Source organism: Nelusetta ayraudi, unplaced genomic scaffold (assembly GCF_046127955.1).
Source record: "Nelusetta ayraudi isolate G7.1 ecotype Tasmania unplaced genomic scaffold, CSIRO-AGI_Nayr_v1 ptg000008l, whole genome shotgun sequence".
In the NCBI taxonomy this organism is placed as follows: Eukaryota; Metazoa; Chordata; class Actinopteri; order Tetraodontiformes; family Monacanthidae; genus Nelusetta; species Nelusetta ayraudi.
This window is the reverse complement of record NW_027466058.1, coordinates 7,474,362-7,490,714: the sequence shown is the minus strand read 5'-3', so window position 1 is coordinate 7,490,714 and position 16,353 is coordinate 7,474,362. Positions and strand designations below refer to the sequence as shown.

At 42.8% G+C, this 16,353-nt stretch overlaps 2 protein-coding genes across 3 annotated transcripts; one reads left to right on the top strand and one right to left on the bottom strand.

The window, feature by feature from the left end:
- Positions 1 to 571: 571 nt before the first annotated feature.
- On the bottom strand, positions 572 to 5,665 carry bag3 (BCL2 associated athanogene 3). Of its 2 annotated transcripts, XM_076019119.1 has the most exons (5): positions 5,326 to 5,665; positions 3,232 to 3,558; positions 2,769 to 3,113; positions 2,461 to 2,655; positions 572 to 2,406 (listed from the first exon to the last, which is right to left on the bottom strand). In XM_076019119.1, the coding sequence occupies exons 1-5, from the start codon at positions 5,530 to 5,532 to the stop codon at positions 1,750 to 1,752; spliced, it is 1,731 nt and encodes a 576-aa protein (XP_075875234.1). In that variant the 5' UTR covers positions 5,533 to 5,665; the 3' UTR covers positions 572 to 1,749. The 2 variants fall into 2 exon arrangements, with proteins under 2 accessions (XP_075875234.1, XP_075875233.1); XM_076019118.1 differs by having other exon boundaries at positions 572 to 2,655; positions 5,326 to 5,663.
- Positions 5,666 to 7,348: 1,683 nt separating this feature from the next.
- On the top strand, positions 7,349 to 15,052 carry tial1 (TIA1 cytotoxic granule-associated RNA binding protein-like 1). Its single transcript, XM_076019101.1, has 12 exons — positions 7,349 to 7,707; positions 8,186 to 8,282; positions 8,746 to 8,844; positions 8,998 to 9,052; positions 9,148 to 9,235; positions 11,863 to 11,938; positions 12,169 to 12,277; positions 12,827 to 12,922; positions 13,004 to 13,088; positions 13,279 to 13,402; positions 14,296 to 14,537; positions 14,638 to 15,052. The coding sequence occupies exons 1-12, from the start codon at positions 7,679 to 7,681 to the stop codon at positions 14,759 to 14,761; spliced, it is 1,224 nt and encodes a 407-aa protein (XP_075875216.1). The 5' UTR covers positions 7,349 to 7,678; the 3' UTR covers positions 14,762 to 15,052.
- The last annotated feature ends 1,301 nt before the right edge of the window (positions 15,053 to 16,353 follow it).

Here is a 16,353-nt window from a genome sequence, read left to right as displayed (position 1 = left end):
CTGGCCAGCGATTTGGTGCGGATCGTTATAGAGCCAGCTCTATGAACGGACGACTTGTGTCAGGTGTACCTTTCCCTGACACCTGGGATAGGCCCCAGCAGACCCCCGTGGTCCTGAGTGCAGGAGGAAGTTGGTATAGAAAATGGATGGATGGAAACACTTTATTCCTTGTCTTCCCCTTTCCTGTTTTGTCCTTTTTTTGTCTTTTTTGTCTTTTTTTTTAATTAAAGGAGATCACTATACTATACTATATGTAACTGAGATTTGTGTAATGGAGAATAAAGTGTGACAGTCTCCAATTTACATGTGTTCCAATCCGTCAAGGGCAAGGGCAAAATGTTCCAGAATTGTGACTCAGTGCTTCTCTGAGGGAAAATGCAGGGAGCAGCTGGTCCAAGACAGACACGTCACCGTTAAAAGAAAATTACTTTAGTGAGAAACTAGGATCACATTTTTACCGCTAAGTAATGGATCAAGCATACGTTTTCAAATTCCAGCCAAAGATTTTGGATAACAAAATGCTCATGAAGAGAAATCACAGAATTTGTGGGAACTGAAATACCACTCGAAATCCAGGTCAAATATTTTTATTTTTTATCCATACCGACATGATTTGCTTCTAACATCGTATTAGCCTGATACTCGTAAACTGCAATCATCATTAGCCACAATTTGTAAAGGTGTCGGAAAGTGAACATACCATACACACACCTAATGATTTTGTGACGGTGGCAAATTACTTATGAATATTTAACTGAAAAGTAAATCCAATCTTTACGATCAAATTGCTTTGTTGTTTTACTTGTTACATTGTTGTACTTGTTTTGCTTCTCAAACATGATACTGTAAGGCTTTTTGGTTTCATTTTTCTATTGTGTTTTTACAGATTGTGGCTGTGGTAGTTATACAAGAACACAATCTTGACCTCCTTCACTAGCACCAAGTGCTGATTGTCTTACATCTCAAGTAAGATCCACATCGAGTCTCCACTTGTTAATATACATTCATAAATGTACCAAAATATTATATAATATAAATACTGATATATTGTATCAAGTAAACCAATGCACTGACAAACACTAACAAACGCACATCAACCAAAACTGGTGTAACTTATATATGTTGTAAATGAAGTGCTGCTGATCTTTCAGCATATACGTTTCAATGGTGGCAAAGTGCAAAGACATCAACATCCATAATGCACCAAAAAGCAGCATCTAATGGACATATTCACTGTGTTCTCTGACAAAGCAGCTCCAGTATGTGAATACAATGGGCAGAACACTTTTGCTCTTAGTTTTGCAGTGACTCCTGCTTTACATCCCATATGTTTGCATTCATAAACCGTATGGATAAAAGCTTCATATAACATTTGATCAAGACAAAAGGCAACCACACAAAACATTTCTTAGGAAAATACTTCTACTATTCTCCCATTGATCGATAAAGGCCTCTTTTTCAAACTTTACTTGTGACTGAAAATCACTGCCAGCATCTTGTTCATCATAACAGCTGTCTCATTATTATCATTGGCACAACATAGAAGGCAACAACATTGGCTTGAAAAACATGATTGCACTGGGCTACCATCAATTATGTGCTGAATGGCAGAAAATATCAACACTGTTAATCAACGCATGCAACTTCCACGAATGCCGTAGATGAAGCAGGAAGAGAGGCAGAGCTTGTTCTCCGTCAACTATACAGCAGGTTTTCCCGTTCAGCTCTTGAGCGAGAGGTTTGCGCTCATTACGAGATCTCCTTGGCCGGCCCAGTGTTCTCCTTGGAGATCATGCTGGGCTCGCCTTTCTCCGTCACGGTGTCTCCCTCTCCTGCCACCTCGCTGGCGAGCCTTGCCGGCTGCTCCTCCAGTTGCTCCAGATCTTCCAGTATGGTCTGAACACGGCGGACTCCGTCTCGCCTCGCCTGCCGCACATCTGCCCGACCCTCTGGGTCAACTGAGTCTAGTGCTAGAAGCTCTTTGGTCAGCAGCTCCTCTAGTAACAAGTAATTTTTGTCATTCCTCTTTCCATTGAAATATTTGACCCTCTGTTCCAATTCAGCAACCCGCTCAACTATCTGCTGTACTTTAAGCAGGCCCGGGTGGCTCGGGCACTGAGCGGCCTCTTCAGCTTCTGCCTTCGCAGGTTGGGCTGGAGCGGCGGCAGCTGTTGTGTTCTGGGCCTCTTGGTTCGGAGGTATTTGAACTGGGACTTCTGGAGTAGGTTGTTGTGGTTGCTCTGTTTTTGGAGGCTGCACGAAACGTTGCTGTGACTGTACAGAGTGTTCAGGATATTGAGATTGCGGAGATGTTGGAGGAGGAGGCTGTTGCACCTGCTGGGGTTGGTGGAACTGCTGGGGTTGATGTAGCTGCTGGGGTTGGTGGAACTGCTGGGGTTGATGTAGCTGCTGGGGTTGGTGGAAGTGCTGGGGCTGCTGCAACTGCTGGGGCTGCTGCACTTGCTGGGGCTGCTGGAACTGCTGGGGCTGCTGAGGTGAAGGTTGTTGGAACTGTTGAGGTTGTTGAGGCTTGTGGAAATCAGCTTCTGAATGCAGTGGCTGGGGAGGTGGCACATTCTCAGCTTTCTGCTTAGCGCTTTGTTGCTCCTGCTCAATTCTCTGGGGCGGGTCTCTCGTTATTATATGCTGATGAGCCTTTGTCATAAAAAAAAAAAAAAAGCATTACGGTCACATAAAATGCATTTCAAAAAAAATAATTAAATGAATTTTAGCTCTTAAGAAATGTCAGAATCAAAGCACACATGTACCTGTGGTCTTTCTCCTATCACCTGAGAAATAATAGGTGACTGGCTTCTGATAAGGGGAGGGATGTGAATTGTGTCACGATGCTGGGGCAGCAGTATAGGAGAAGCCCTTTCCCGGGGAGTCTGGATGGCTGCAGTGTAGCCAGGCCATTCGTCTGTCTGGATGCGATGGAATGGCTGCTGGTGTTCAGAGAAGGGGACACGCTGAGAGTAGACTGAGGGGTTTAACTGAGGTTGCGCTTGTGTCGGGCCTCCCCCGCCCTCGTGGATCACCGGGATGGGGATGTAACCTGCTTGAAGATTCGTGCTGCTGGGCCTTGGAGGCTGATGATGGGGGACAGTGTAAACCTTCAAAACGCATCAAGACAAAACAAGGAACATTCAGTATATGTATCACTCATAAGATCTGGCTTCGTAGGTGCTTTTCCATTTGCAAACGCTTGTGGCTGTCAGCCTTAAATCTAACCTCTGTTGAAACAGGGGAGCTGGCCTTGCCAGGCTCGGCGGTGCAGTTGTCTGAAGGTCCGTGTAAAGGTGATCTGGGCCTGCAGTGGAGCCCTGTGGGGGAGGGTGACTGCCCTTCTGTGTGGATATTCTGCGCAGTGCTCGGTTGGATGTAAGAATAACACGGATGCTGTTGCTGCCTTAGTTCGGCGCCCTCGTGGAAGACTGGGATGGGGACGTAACCTGGGCGAAGAATGGGATGCTTCATCTCCCTCACAAAGGTCTTCTGTGTCTCATGAGGGCTCGGTTCTGGTGGTTTGTTGGGTCCGTTTGCTGACACTTCTCTGATCTGAAGCAGAAAAGAAAACAACCTATGAATTGTATTGATACAATTTTTAAAAAGTAGTCAAGATTAATTAATAATTTACATTTGAACTTATTTCTTTACCCAAAAAAAAACTAACAAGAGGTGGAAAAAAAGGATTTTGAGAAAGATTATTCACTAGATACCATTGATAAGACCTCTTACTCTAAACTGTTTTGAGGACTTGGGGGTATTTGTGACAGGAAACTGTGACGCTTAATGTTTGCCAATTAAAATGTGACATTTTCACCAGCAATGCCAGAAGTAACACCCCTATGATTATTTGTTTTCCTGCTGATTTGCGTCAACTTTACAGCCGAGCGGGCTGTTGCCTGAGCCTCGTGTTTTGTTAAATAACCACGAAAGCATTCACTTGGCAGGGCCGGAGGCTAATCTCACTACAAACACACGGAAAGAATGATCAGATTTAGCACATGTCCATTGTCAATACTGAAGTTTATCAATTATTTGACCACACTCAATATTTACCTCATAATCAGTTTGAGGATTTTTGGGGGAATTTGTCAACATTTTGCCTTTTTGATATACTTAAAAATAAGGGTTTAATATAACTGTGTGCATATAGGACTTTTCCAAATTAACACTTTTTCCAAATTAAATAGAACATAAATACGTACTAAAACTAATGACAAGTAATGAATCCAGTTACCTGGATTAAGACGCAATTAACAATTCCACGATAGGCAGGAAATATATTTCCTGCGAGAACTTGTAAAGAGACAATAATGGAGGAGTGCAGGCAACAAGTCCTCTGACAGTTAGGCACTGTGTTAATGATACATAACTAAGAGAAAAGTCCAAGGTTTATCCTTAAGCAATTTGAAACCAGAAAAAAAAAAAAAAAGAGGCATAAAGTGCATTTGTATGTATAAGCCGCCAACATTTCCTCCTCTTGGATAAGTTATGACATGGCTGTGAACGACCCTTTGCCCTCTGCCATTTCAGTATGGGACCACAAGCACAGTGCCAGCACCATTGCACCAATTTTATCCCCTGACAGCTGTGTCTTTCTAGCAGATTCTTCGGGACACTAACTTTGGACAACAGAGTCAGCCTCCCAGGCCAAAGAGACAGACCCGACTGGCAGCCTCGCTCAGCCAATGGCTTTTTTTTTTTTTTTTTTTTTTTTTTTTTTTTTTAATTATTATTATTTCTATTTTCTCCTCTCTTTCTCTCTGTGCTCTGGAGACTTCTCATATTTCCATTTAACATAATAATAACGCACGGCGACCATCGCCTCCGTTGCCGCACGGTATATACCCCCCCACACGCAGGCCGGAGCGAGCCGCACCAGCGTCAAATCCATGTAAGGGAAAAAAGTTTAACCCCGAGCAACACACGTCGCGTTGTTTTCTCGATCATGCTTAGAAGGCTTGCGAGGCGATCTTCCTCGCGGGTAGCCCGTCCTCACTGCAGGGCGGGTGAGTCATCGGGTAATAATAGTATTAGATCATGACACGGGGAACATAACGGGGTTGATCACCCGTTATAATAGGCTTATGAGCTGTCTGTGTGTGAGGGGGAGGTGGCGGTGCACAGCTAGGCCCCTGGACCGGACTGTGTGTGGCGGCCAAGTCGCAATGAACGCAGCGATAAACACCCGAACGCAGCAGCCTCCGACATGAATCGACACACGCGCGCGCACAACAACAACAGATAGCAAACAGAGAAGCCCCCCGCGCGCCCCGCCGCCGGGCCAACGCCAACTTTGTCACGCTGCCTTTCCCTCACCTTTCTCGTGTCGTGCCTCGGGTCGTTCCAGGTTGTCGTGCGGTTGTTGTGGTCCACGAAGAACGGCCACCCGGTCTGGGGGTCGATCTTGACTTCCCATCCGAGGGGGAGCGGGTCGCTGTCGTTGTTGGCCATCGTCGTCAGGAGGATCGGCGACTGCGTCTTCATGCCGTTCATTGTTGCTCGGCTGCCGGGCGATTGAAACATTTTATATGGGCGACGGACGCTTTAAAGATTCCTTGAAGTGACGTGGGGAAAAAGTGGGCTGGAAGTTTCTCGAAATAGCCGGGTTAGCGTCGGGGCGGGCGGACGGTGCTGGATAGGTGGAGAAGGATCCGGACCTGTTAGCCACCACCCCCCACCCCCCTCCCCCTACATAGACATTTAACAGAATGGACTTGCGATCAACGCGGTCTTTATTCCCGCTTAGATTGATGGCGTTGTTTTTTCTATCCTGCAGCTGTGCGCCACTCGGATCATATCATCCTGCAGCTGTGCACCACTCGGATCATATCATCACCATCATATCCCGTTGACGAGGAAGTCTTTACCCCCCCCCCCGCCCCCCCCGAAATATTCCTGGGATTCCCCCCCCCCCCCGCGTCACCACTTGTGCACCCCTCAAACTCGCCCAACCCTGAACGATAGACGAGGGAATCCCGTGCGTTTTCAAAATTCCCCCCCCCCCCAAAATACACGCGCTCAGACTCCCTCATGGCCAAGTCTCGTCCAAGTCATCCTGGTCTGGGGGTTTTTGCTTTGATTTTGGTTCGCAATTATGTAACCGTGGTGGCGAGGCAAAGAGTGTGGGCACAGCAATTCTGTCTGATGACAAATCTCCCCTCGCCACTGAACTGAACACTGAACCCAATCAGCCTGATGTACAATCGCTAAACGACGAGGGAGTCGTTTAGTGAGCAACTGACTAACTGGAATGGTGCGTTTGAGGACATGCCAAACACGAGTGATTTAGTTTAGTCTGGACGGCATCAAAGCCAGTTCTTCTCGATATGAAAACATGTGATTAGCACACTGAATTTAACACAGCGCAACAGGTTAATGAAATAAAATCCGATCATTTTTAATCTTCGGGTGCAAATGCTTGTTTTATTAGGTATTTTATAGATTTCTGCACATCCTTGACAAAATAATTGTGATTTTTTTTTTCCATCCCCCACAAGATTTTGTTATACGTAAAAATAAAAATAAAAAAATGGATTAAATTATGCGGTGAAAAGGTGCTTAATCATCACCATCAAATAAAAATAATCCCTGCCACAGCAATATACACACAATTATCACTATCTTTTGTGCAATGTATTAAATGTGATATGATACCTCTTTGAACATGCTGTTTCTTATTGAAGCTTAATATTAAACCTTAAACCTTAATATTAAACCTGTTGACACACTCACACAGCATGCTGAGTCACTATTAGAAAGATTGCAAATAATCTATAAATGTGTCACATACTCCTAATAGTGATAATAGTGGACAGAACAAAGTCAGAATTGCATTATAGTCAGTGATTCTTATCACTAGTCTCATGGTGTGGTCAAGCATGTCCTGCTCACATGTTCCAATTAATACACGTGCTCCTCATCATAACTGACAGTTCCCATGCACGACTGTATACTGTATACTGCCTAACACGATGTGGTTTAGTTTTTCTTATTATAGTCTTTAATTCAAATTAGTTTCTCCGTTTTAATTACACAATAATCCTCATTTAAGTTTGGTCTAAGATTTAAAATAGAGTGTTAAAAAAAAAGAATTCTAATGTAATGAGAATAAATCAAGAGAAAGATAATAGGACAAGAATAAATGATAATTAGTGATTTTTAAGCCTGTTCGGACAATCTGGTAATGAAACTTTCCTTATTTTAGTACAGGACACTGTAATACAATTCATGATTTGCTGGGGAAAACAAGCCACGTCAGGTTTCGGTGTAGTCTCCGCCGTCGAATACTGGTGATCAAAGTAAGCGCACCCTTGAGTTCAACTTCAAAGTAAAAGCAGATCCACTTCCCCAGAGTGCTGCCTCGGATAACAGTTTAATTCATTCAATTTTAGCGTTTATTGGGCACTTCCTTCAGTTAACCTAACGATACATGACGCGTTAGCTCAAACGATTCGACTTGAAACGACGTTTCTTATGAGACATCCCCCAAGCTTCTCGCGACGGCCGGCGCAGACTCCGTAGACTCTTGTGACGTATTGTTCTTGGTCAGCTAGCCTCCGAGCTAGTTACCTAGCTTAGTTATTGTAGTTGAACGCACACCTCGGCGTCGTCAACGTTAGCCATCTCCCTAGTTGCTCTCGGTTGCTCCTTAGGTGACTCGCCATCGACCATGGACGACGAAAGCCAGTCCAGGACTCTGTAAGTAATTTCTTTGTCGTTCCACGAGGATTAATATTAGTTAGGCCTGTCCTTCGCGATGCTGAGACTCAGTGGCTATTCTAGTGTTAGCTAACTTTCAGTGACCCTGCATTTAGCGTTAGCGCTTTGTAGATAGTCCACGTTCAAGCAGAACACGTATCTAAGTTGAATCCAATGTAATATAAAAGATATCTGAAAAATGTTTTCAATGGTTTAGTTCGTGTGTATGTTACATTTACGCGGAGGTAAACGCCAGGTCAGATTGCGCCTTTCTTCTAACTCAGGCAGGCTAGCTAACATAACAACGTAGCCTAATTTTGATAACTCATCACCGGTATCCACCAGGAAATGTTGACTCCAGAAATAAGCTCATTTTGTGTCTTTATGAAAGTGACTTAACCGCATTGCCGTAAGATCCCACTAACGTTATCCGATTTCTGTTAACGAATCGCCTTTGTCTCCCGAACCCTAACCTCAGGTATGTTGGAAACCTCTCGAGGGATGTAACAGAAATCCTGATTCTTCAACTCTTCACCCAAATAGGACCTTGCAAAAGTTGCAAGATGATAACAGAGGTAAGATTGACATGTTTGTTTTTAGATTACATTGCCACGGCTTTGAATCATTCACTTCTAAAACATTAATAATGGCCACCGACGGCACCTCCATTGTTTCTGCGTTATACGCTTATTAAACAAGCAGGGCTGTTAACCACGTGCGACAGTCCATGTTTGTATGTGAGTGAAAATGTTGTGAAGACTTCAGGTTTGTTAAAATGTTTTGTAAAATATTTGAAGTCCAAAACTGAAATATGTGTTTGTGTGTCTTTGTTCTTTCAGATAAAAGAGAAATCTTGGCTTTTAGTCATAGTCAATAAGACGTTTTAACATTGAAAAAAGGAAGAAAAAAAAACACAAGACACTTTTTAAAGTCTGACATTAAAAAAATAAAAAAATGTTTAAAAAATATTCGGAACCGATTCATTTTGGAGGTGAGAACAACCTTTCAAATGCTGGTCTTAATGTTTGTCCCCCACAGCATACGAGCAATGATCCGTATTGCTTTGTGGAGTTCTGTGAACGTAAGGATGCTGCTGCAGCTGTTGCAGCCATGAATGGCAGGAAGATATTGGGAAAGGTAGGGAACCTGACCTCCCAAACATCTCAAACACATTGAGTTTCACCGTCCACTGAGACTTTCTGGTGTCTGGACGTGTTCCTGTTTCTGGGACCGGCCTGAGGTCACCATGACAAACTTTCCAATCGTCTCTTTTGAACTCTTGTTTTCCAGGAGGTAAAAGTAAATTGGGCCTCTACTCCGAGTAGCCAGAAGAAAGACACATCCAGTAAGTGCCGACCACTGATTTCTTTTTCTTTTTTATTTATTTGCTACTCAAATCCTGTTGGTCATAAACGCCGCGTTGCTCCTCTGTCACTTCAGATCACTTCCATGTGTTTGTCGGAGATCTGAGCCCTGATATCACGACTGAGGATGTCAAGGCTGCGTTTGCACCCTTTGGAAAAATCTCGTAAGTTCTCATTTCCTGGAATCTTTGCGTACAGCCCCGCACAAGGTTGTGGTTTGGTTTGTTTGTTTTTTAAGTTGCTTTATTCATGGGCAGAATTATAATGAATCCGTTGCAGGAATAATGTACGGCAATGTTTAAATGCATACAGGGGCTATTTACATTTACAAATGTACAAAAATGAAAAAAATTGTGGATTGTCAAAATTGGAAACACGAGGGCAAACGTTGAACCTCGATGGTTTTTCCTTTTTGGTTTATAAAGTGTGTTTGTTTGTTTGTTTGTTTGTTTTGCACTGGGACTAAAGAAAGGACTCTGAAGAAAGATTACTGTGCACTGACCTGGAAACCAATGGGTTTTGAATGTTGTGAGAGAGGTTGCGTTACGTCACATTAGTACTTGGTGCAGCGTCTATGAATTAAGTGTTCTATGGCCTTACACATTCATATATACATGTTAAAAAAACAAACAAAAACAAACCCCAGGGTTAATAAGTTAACACATGTTGGCCGTGCGCGTTCACACCGGGCTTCAGGCTTTTTCAGAGCAGCTTTATGAAAAGTCTCGCTGCTCAGTGAAACCCTGCAGTTGTCGGAGACGGAGCCAAATGCAACATGGCTTTGTTTTGGTCCGCAGTTTTTGCTCTCTCCTTATTTCCCAGCAGTAAACACCACTCGGCATGCGCTGCGTTTCACCCAGACATTAAAGTCAGCAGTTTGTCCGTGTCTGAAGCGGCTTCACTGGGGCCTTTCGTCATGTTGCCGGTCTTCCACATCGTATAAACATCAGCCATGTTATTGGAATGACCATAATCACAATACACAACTTTATACTTGAGTAGTTACTTGAACTTACTGAACTTGGATCATGACGGATAAATATCAACACATCGTACCCCATGCTAGTTTTAATGATACCACACAAAGTTTGAAGCTCTGCCACGGCAGAATGTTTCTAACTAACTAATATTACAACGTGCATTTACACATGCAAAACATAATTGATGGCTGGTATGAGATACATGATATGAATATAATGAAACAAACTGGATTGACCCTTTTCCAGCCATTTTTTTTTCTGATAGCACTAATAGGTTGGGTGGGGGTGGGGCTGTTAAAGCGGCAATACGCGATTTTGTTTTCCACAGCCAGAGGGCGTAGCTGAGCGCAGCGTGTAAACCAAAGCATGGCCTCTTCCCTCATCTTCTGCACAAGCAAGGAACACATAGAGTGAAGATATATAATACATAATGTTCCAAGTGATATGCTAACGCTAGCTTAAGTCGGCTTCCTTTACCAGAACTCTGTCACCATGTGGCGTTTCCAAGGGCAATGCTATCAGTTGTGGCCCTTCCTGCTATTAAAGACTGCAGGGCGGCTGTCTCCATAGGGCAGAGGAAGCAAAGATTCACGTGTATTGACTCGTTTCATACACAGACAGAAAGGGCTTGATATCAGTGGACAGATAGGGGGTGTGATGCGGCGCACCACCCTGGAACAAACACCACCATTTCATTTACCACACTGTTACCATACGCTGACAATGAGGAAAATCGCGTATTGCCCCTTTCAATGACTCACTCCCCACTCACCACTTTGCCTGCGGCTCCTTCTCGTGTGGCCATCTGTTCTAATCCTTAAGTTTTTGAGCTGTTGCTTTTCTGGTGTTACTAGCTTGTGGTAAGTAAAACTGTCAGCTAAATGTAAGCTGTGTGTATGAACCTGAAAAGCTTTTAGCTGTGGGGCTCAGTCAAGTAATAGCACTTTGGTTATTTTTGCAGAAATGCTCATGATTGGACAGGAGCCTGAAGGCTAACAGCAAGGAACTGTGCACTCGGGAGACTCAGATGTAGTTTTTTCTCTCTATTTATTCCATTCTCTTCATGTCTATTTGTAGATGCCATGATGTTACCATGATCTAGCTTAGATTAACATTAATTTAAAGTACTCTACTTGTTCCTCTAAAACCTCTGCTAAAAACTGTCTGGTTTTGATTTGCTCAGTGCTGTTTTTGTAGTGCAATGATTCTCCTTCAAAACTTCTGAAATGTCGATTTCTCAAAATTTGCAGCTCCCTCAAACTCCATACTCCACTTTGGTGGTAAAGAATTGACCAGGGAAAATACAGAAATCTGTTAACAGGCCATGTATGCCTTTTAATTCCTTTTTTCTCTTTTTGATATTTTCTGTATTTCTGTACCTGTAGGAAGAGCACCGACTAAAGATTTAAAAAAAAAAAAAAAAAAAAGCTTTGCATGGTAATCCACATAACTGGTTCCTTTAAATGATTTCAATGAGCAGGATAGCTTTGAGAAGAATGAAGCGTAGGTGGCGCTCTAGTGGCAAGGATCCTTTAGCTCGTCTCAAACTCATTTATACGTAGCTCTGTAGGCTTGCATGTGTTTGTCTTTGCTTTTTTGTTTCAAGTTTTTTTGCTTTGACGTTTTAGTGCAAGTCAGCGCTCAGGTCAGGGTCACCGTAGCTAATCAACATTATAACCTAGGACAGGATTCACTATTCAGTCTTTTTTTTGTTAGTTTTTTATTAATTTTTTTTGCGTGGTTCCTTATTTAGTTAAAAAACGCCTGCTCGCACGCGTGTGCCTTGAAACAGTTCTCAATCTTGCCTGCAGGGACGCTCGTGTTGTGAAGGACACGGCAACAGGAAAGTCAAAGGGGTATGGATTTGTGTCCTTCTACAACAAACTGGTAAGACTCCAGTGCAAGAACACAGACTGAAGGTTATTTCTATTTTCTGTTTACTCTCCTACCTGAATTCATTTTTAGTCCCTCTAGTCAGCGTAACTTTAATCACCTCATCGTTTGCTAAAGCCGTAGAGCTTTTAGGACTCTGAACATATATTTTGGGTAGTATTTATCCCCCAACGAACGCATTCGTCACTCCCCAGAGAATGAATTGTTTCTGATTGGACTCGCAGGATGCGGAAAATGCCATCTTAAACATGAATGGACAGTGGCTCAGAGGACGACAGATCCGGACCAACTGGGCCACGCGCAAACCCCCGGCGCCCAAGAGTTCCCAGGACAGTAAGTCTGCTCGTCTCGCTCCACTCCTGGGTAGCAGTAGCGGTTTTTCCAAATTTCTTGAAATGATTTTGGCGATAATTCACCGCAGGATTTTTTTTTAAATCCTCAACTCAGCACAGGCGCAAAAGCTATTGAATGGTGTTGACAAAAACGGGTAAAATCAGTCCTGGGTTTTTGATCATTGATAATCAACAAGTAAAAAAAAAAAAAACATTTAAAAATCACAAGAATTCTTTGATAATACTTTTAGACCAATCGGCATTGGCAATACTGGCCCTGTATTGATTTGTTATTGGCTTGATGCCCACATTAAGGACGCTTGTGAAAAATCACACATAGTTTATATTTCACCTAAAAGGTGGCACCAGAATCAAAGTTTCTTCATGGTAAATCGGTGACATGGCAGTTTTGGGGTGAACTCCCCCTTTAACCTGCTGTGGATTATTTGTCAGTTGGCTCCTGCAGCTCAGAAATCATTTTGTACTCGGACCAACATTGACATACCTACGTGGGAATTAATTTGTTTTGTTTTGTTTTTTTTCCTTTCAGACGGCTCAAAGCAGCTGAGGTTTGATGATGTGGTGAATCAGTCCAGCCCTCAGAACTGCACCGTGTACTGCGGAGGGATCCAGTCAGGACTCTCAGGCATGTTCACGTTCTGCACGTACGTCTGCCTGTTAAACACGCTGCCGCCGTGGCTAAATGTCTCCTCTTTGATTCTTTCAGACCACCTGATGCGGCAAACCTTCTCGCCTTTTGGTCAAATAATGGAAATCCGTGTTTTCCCAGAGAAGGGATACTCGTTCATCAGGTGAGGCTTCGGGTCTGTTGCAGCGTTTGGCCACTAGATGTCAGCGCAAGCGCATCTCACGACTCCGTGATTATTATGACGACGGTCTTCTAGGTTGTGTTTTTTTTTTTCTATCATTGATATTTTGATAAAGTTGTTATAATGTTGCTCTGACGAGTGCGATTGAGCTTCTGACCGTTTTCTTTTGAAGGTTTTCCTCCCATGACAGCGCCGCCCACGCCATCGTTTCAGTCAATGGGACGATCATCGAGGGACACGCAACCAAGTGTTTCTGGGGCAAAGAATCTCCCGACATGGCAAAGAGTTCACCACAGGTAATGGAGGGCGCACTGCTGCAATCAACCATTATTATATTGGACTGTCCCCATACACAAGTATGCTCAGAAACACAAAACTGAAAGCACATATGCAAAACAGTTTCAGGGTGTATTTGTGGCAGGGCTGTGAATCAGGATCGCTTGTTCTTTTCAGCTTTATTTATTTAATTCTTCTGTAAAAGCCATCCATCCTGCACTTTATTGATTGTTGTGTAAATATATACATTTTCAATTAAAAGATTTCAATACAATGTAAAAATTATTTCTAATGTTCATTGGTAACAAAGCAGGTCAAACTATGTGAAACACATACTATTCTTAACTTAACTTATTTATGGATTTATGACTACGGATTGAGCACCGTACCTGTCAATTGGTCATTTTTTTATGAACCAGCCGCAAAGTTGAATAAAATATGTATTTTCTTTTTTTTAAGTACCCATCTTTCATTTGTTTATTATCATTTGCCACACAATTAAAGCAGCCTCATGCTAAATTTAAGAAGAATTTAATAATTATCCAATTAGTCGACTAATCGTTTCAATAGTCGGGTGACTCGTCGACTATTAAAATAGTCGTTAGTTGCAGCCCTATTGTAGAGTAAATAATTGTTCTGAAATTCAAGGATTTAATTTTTCTTTGCTGGTAGGGCCGAGAAACAGGTATTCATTTTTGATATGCTTGGTCTTAAAAAGACTTGAATTTAATTTGAAGAAACCTGTAGGAACCCTGAGTTGTACCTCAAGAAATTCTAAAAATTAATCTGTGAAAATATGTATATATATATATATATTTCTTCAGTTCTTCCTAAATAATCCATGGGTGGATGTGATGTGTAGAGTTGCCGCTTAAACCATTTTTCCTAATTTTCTTTCCCCCGTCTCACCCAGTTTGAGTACAACCAGTGGGGGCAGTGGAACCAGGTCTACGGGAACCCTCCGCAGCAGCAGCAGCAGCAACAGCAGCAGCAACAGCAGCAGCCGCCGCCCCAACAACAGCAGCAGCAGCAGCAGCAGCAGCAACAGCAGCAGCAGCCCCAGCAGCAGTACGGCCAGTACATGACCAACGGATGGCAGGTTCCCTCTTACAACATGTATGGCCAGTCGTGGAACCAGCAGGGATACGGAGTCGAGTGAGTTTCACCTCCTTGCTTTTAGAATCACGCAACAGCTGTGTTTTATTTTGCCGGTCGTCCTCGTTGCTAACTGACGGTTGTGCCGACGACCTCGCAGGCAGCCGCAGTCTCAAGCCTGGATGGGAGGGTTTGGCTCTCCATCTGCCCAGGCTGCCGCTCCACCCGGCCAAGTGATGTCCAACCTGCCTAACTACAACATGACTGGCTACCAAACACAGTGAGCCCAGAGTCACACCAAGGGGATTTTTTTTTGCTTTCCTTAAAAAAAAAAAGAAAAAAAAGAAAGAGAAACAGCGTTCATCATCTGGAGTGTTGTGTAGAAAAAATGCAGGGGCCATATTCACAAAGCCTTTTTCAACGATGAATGCCCCTTGTTCAAATCATCTTTTCCAGTTGGCTCCTTTTAAAATATATACAGATTTGTTTTGGTGATAATTCCCAGGGCTTTGATAGAGAAGTGCTTTGAGGTTTTATAAAGTCAACCAAAGTGCTACAACATTTGTTACTTACCCCCCCCTCAAAAAAAGAATTAAAAGTAGGAGTAGGAGTGCTCCGATGAGGATTTTTGGAGTCAATCCCAGTAAGAAGCCAGTGTTAGTTTGTGAATATCAGCGGGCAACAATGGGAAGCCAGCTGATGAGAGCGTCCCCTCTGGAAAGGTGATCTGTGTTGAAGTGACAAAATGTGCACCACCGGCACGTTAATGAGACAGCTACCTGCGTACACGTGTTTGCTTCGTTGTCATATGCTAAATGTTTTCCTCAATATTGTGAAATGTGTGAGCAACATTACTTTGGAGACCCTGAAAGCACACTCGTTGGTAATTAACCCACAGCAATCTCTTCTTTGTTAGCCAATAGGTTCCTTTTTCAGAAAAAAACAAAACAATTAAATGAAAATTATTTTGCTAAAGTACAATATTTTCTGCAACGTTGACAAACTTTCACTGCTAAGTTGTGATTTCTTTTGTTTTTGGCGGGGGTTGCCCACTAACCCGTCATGAAGAAGACCTTTCATTTGACGTGGATGAAGCCTCGCCCCACGACCAAACAAACATCAGTCTCGTTTGCCTCCCCGTAAAAATGCTTTGTGAATAGAGGCCCCTGGAATGGTAGTTTACCTTCCAGTATATGTGAAGCAACTATTTGTACAAAAACTGTGGCTTTAATAGAAATTTAGAAAACATTTAAGCGGGAATTTGTGTCTCTGGGGGTAATCTTTTGTGTACAAAGAATTCTCTGCACAGCTCTAAAGGCAAAAAAAATATATATAGGTTTTTAATGTTTTGTATCCGAGTGATTAGCATGTTCTTTGCAGCATTTTGGTTGACTTAAACGGAGTTAAAACTTCACTGTAGCCTAGATTGGACTAATTTATTATCCTGTGTCTGGACAGAAAATCTTCCGCTCACCTGCTCACTATAGAAAGAAAATATTGTCAAACATCTTAACCCTCAACTTTGTGAAAGTAACCGCAGATTCTGGGGCCGGTTTCCTAGAAATATAAACTTTTAAATATTTCTCTAATTCTTCTTGATTAGTGTAGTTTCTGTCATTTCTTTTCTAACGTCTGAGAGCTTTTGGCTAAGAATTGTAGACCCATTCACAACTGAGAAAGCCCGTCTGATCCTGTCGTATCAGGTTTTTAATGATAATTTGAAACTATTTTATTGTGGTCATTAATTTTTTTTACAGGGCAGTGGGCTTCTCTTTGTCACTCAGATTTATTATTTTTTTTATGTTACTCGCAGAATATTTCTCTATATTTCAAAGTAAACTATTGAAACGACTGGCTACAAATGAGGATTTCTTTG

Bases quoted from the DNA above. Each gene is read 5' to 3' on its own strand.
- bag3 (XM_076019118.1), bottom strand. From the start codon at position 5,532: ATGTTTCAATCGCCCGGCAGCCGAGCAACAATGAACGGCATGAAGACG. The intron at 3,114-3,231 runs GTTAGATTTAAG...TGCGTTTTGAAG, and splicing joins GCTCCCCTGTTTCAACAGAG to GTTTACACTGTCCCCCATCA. The intron at 2,656-2,768 runs GTACATGTGTGC...TTTATGACAAAG, and splicing joins TGATAGGAGAAAGACCACAG to GCTCATCAGCATATAATAAC.
- tial1 (XM_076019101.1), top strand. From the start codon at position 7,679: ATGGACGACGAAAGCCAGTCCAGGACTCT. The intron at 9,053-9,147 runs GTAAGTGCCGAC...CTGTCACTTCAG, and splicing joins CCAGAAGAAAGACACATCCA to ATCACTTCCATGTGTTTGTC. The intron at 13,403-14,295 runs GTAATGGAGGGC...CGTCTCACCCAG, and splicing joins TGGCAAAGAGTTCACCACAG to TTTGAGTACAACCAGTGGGG.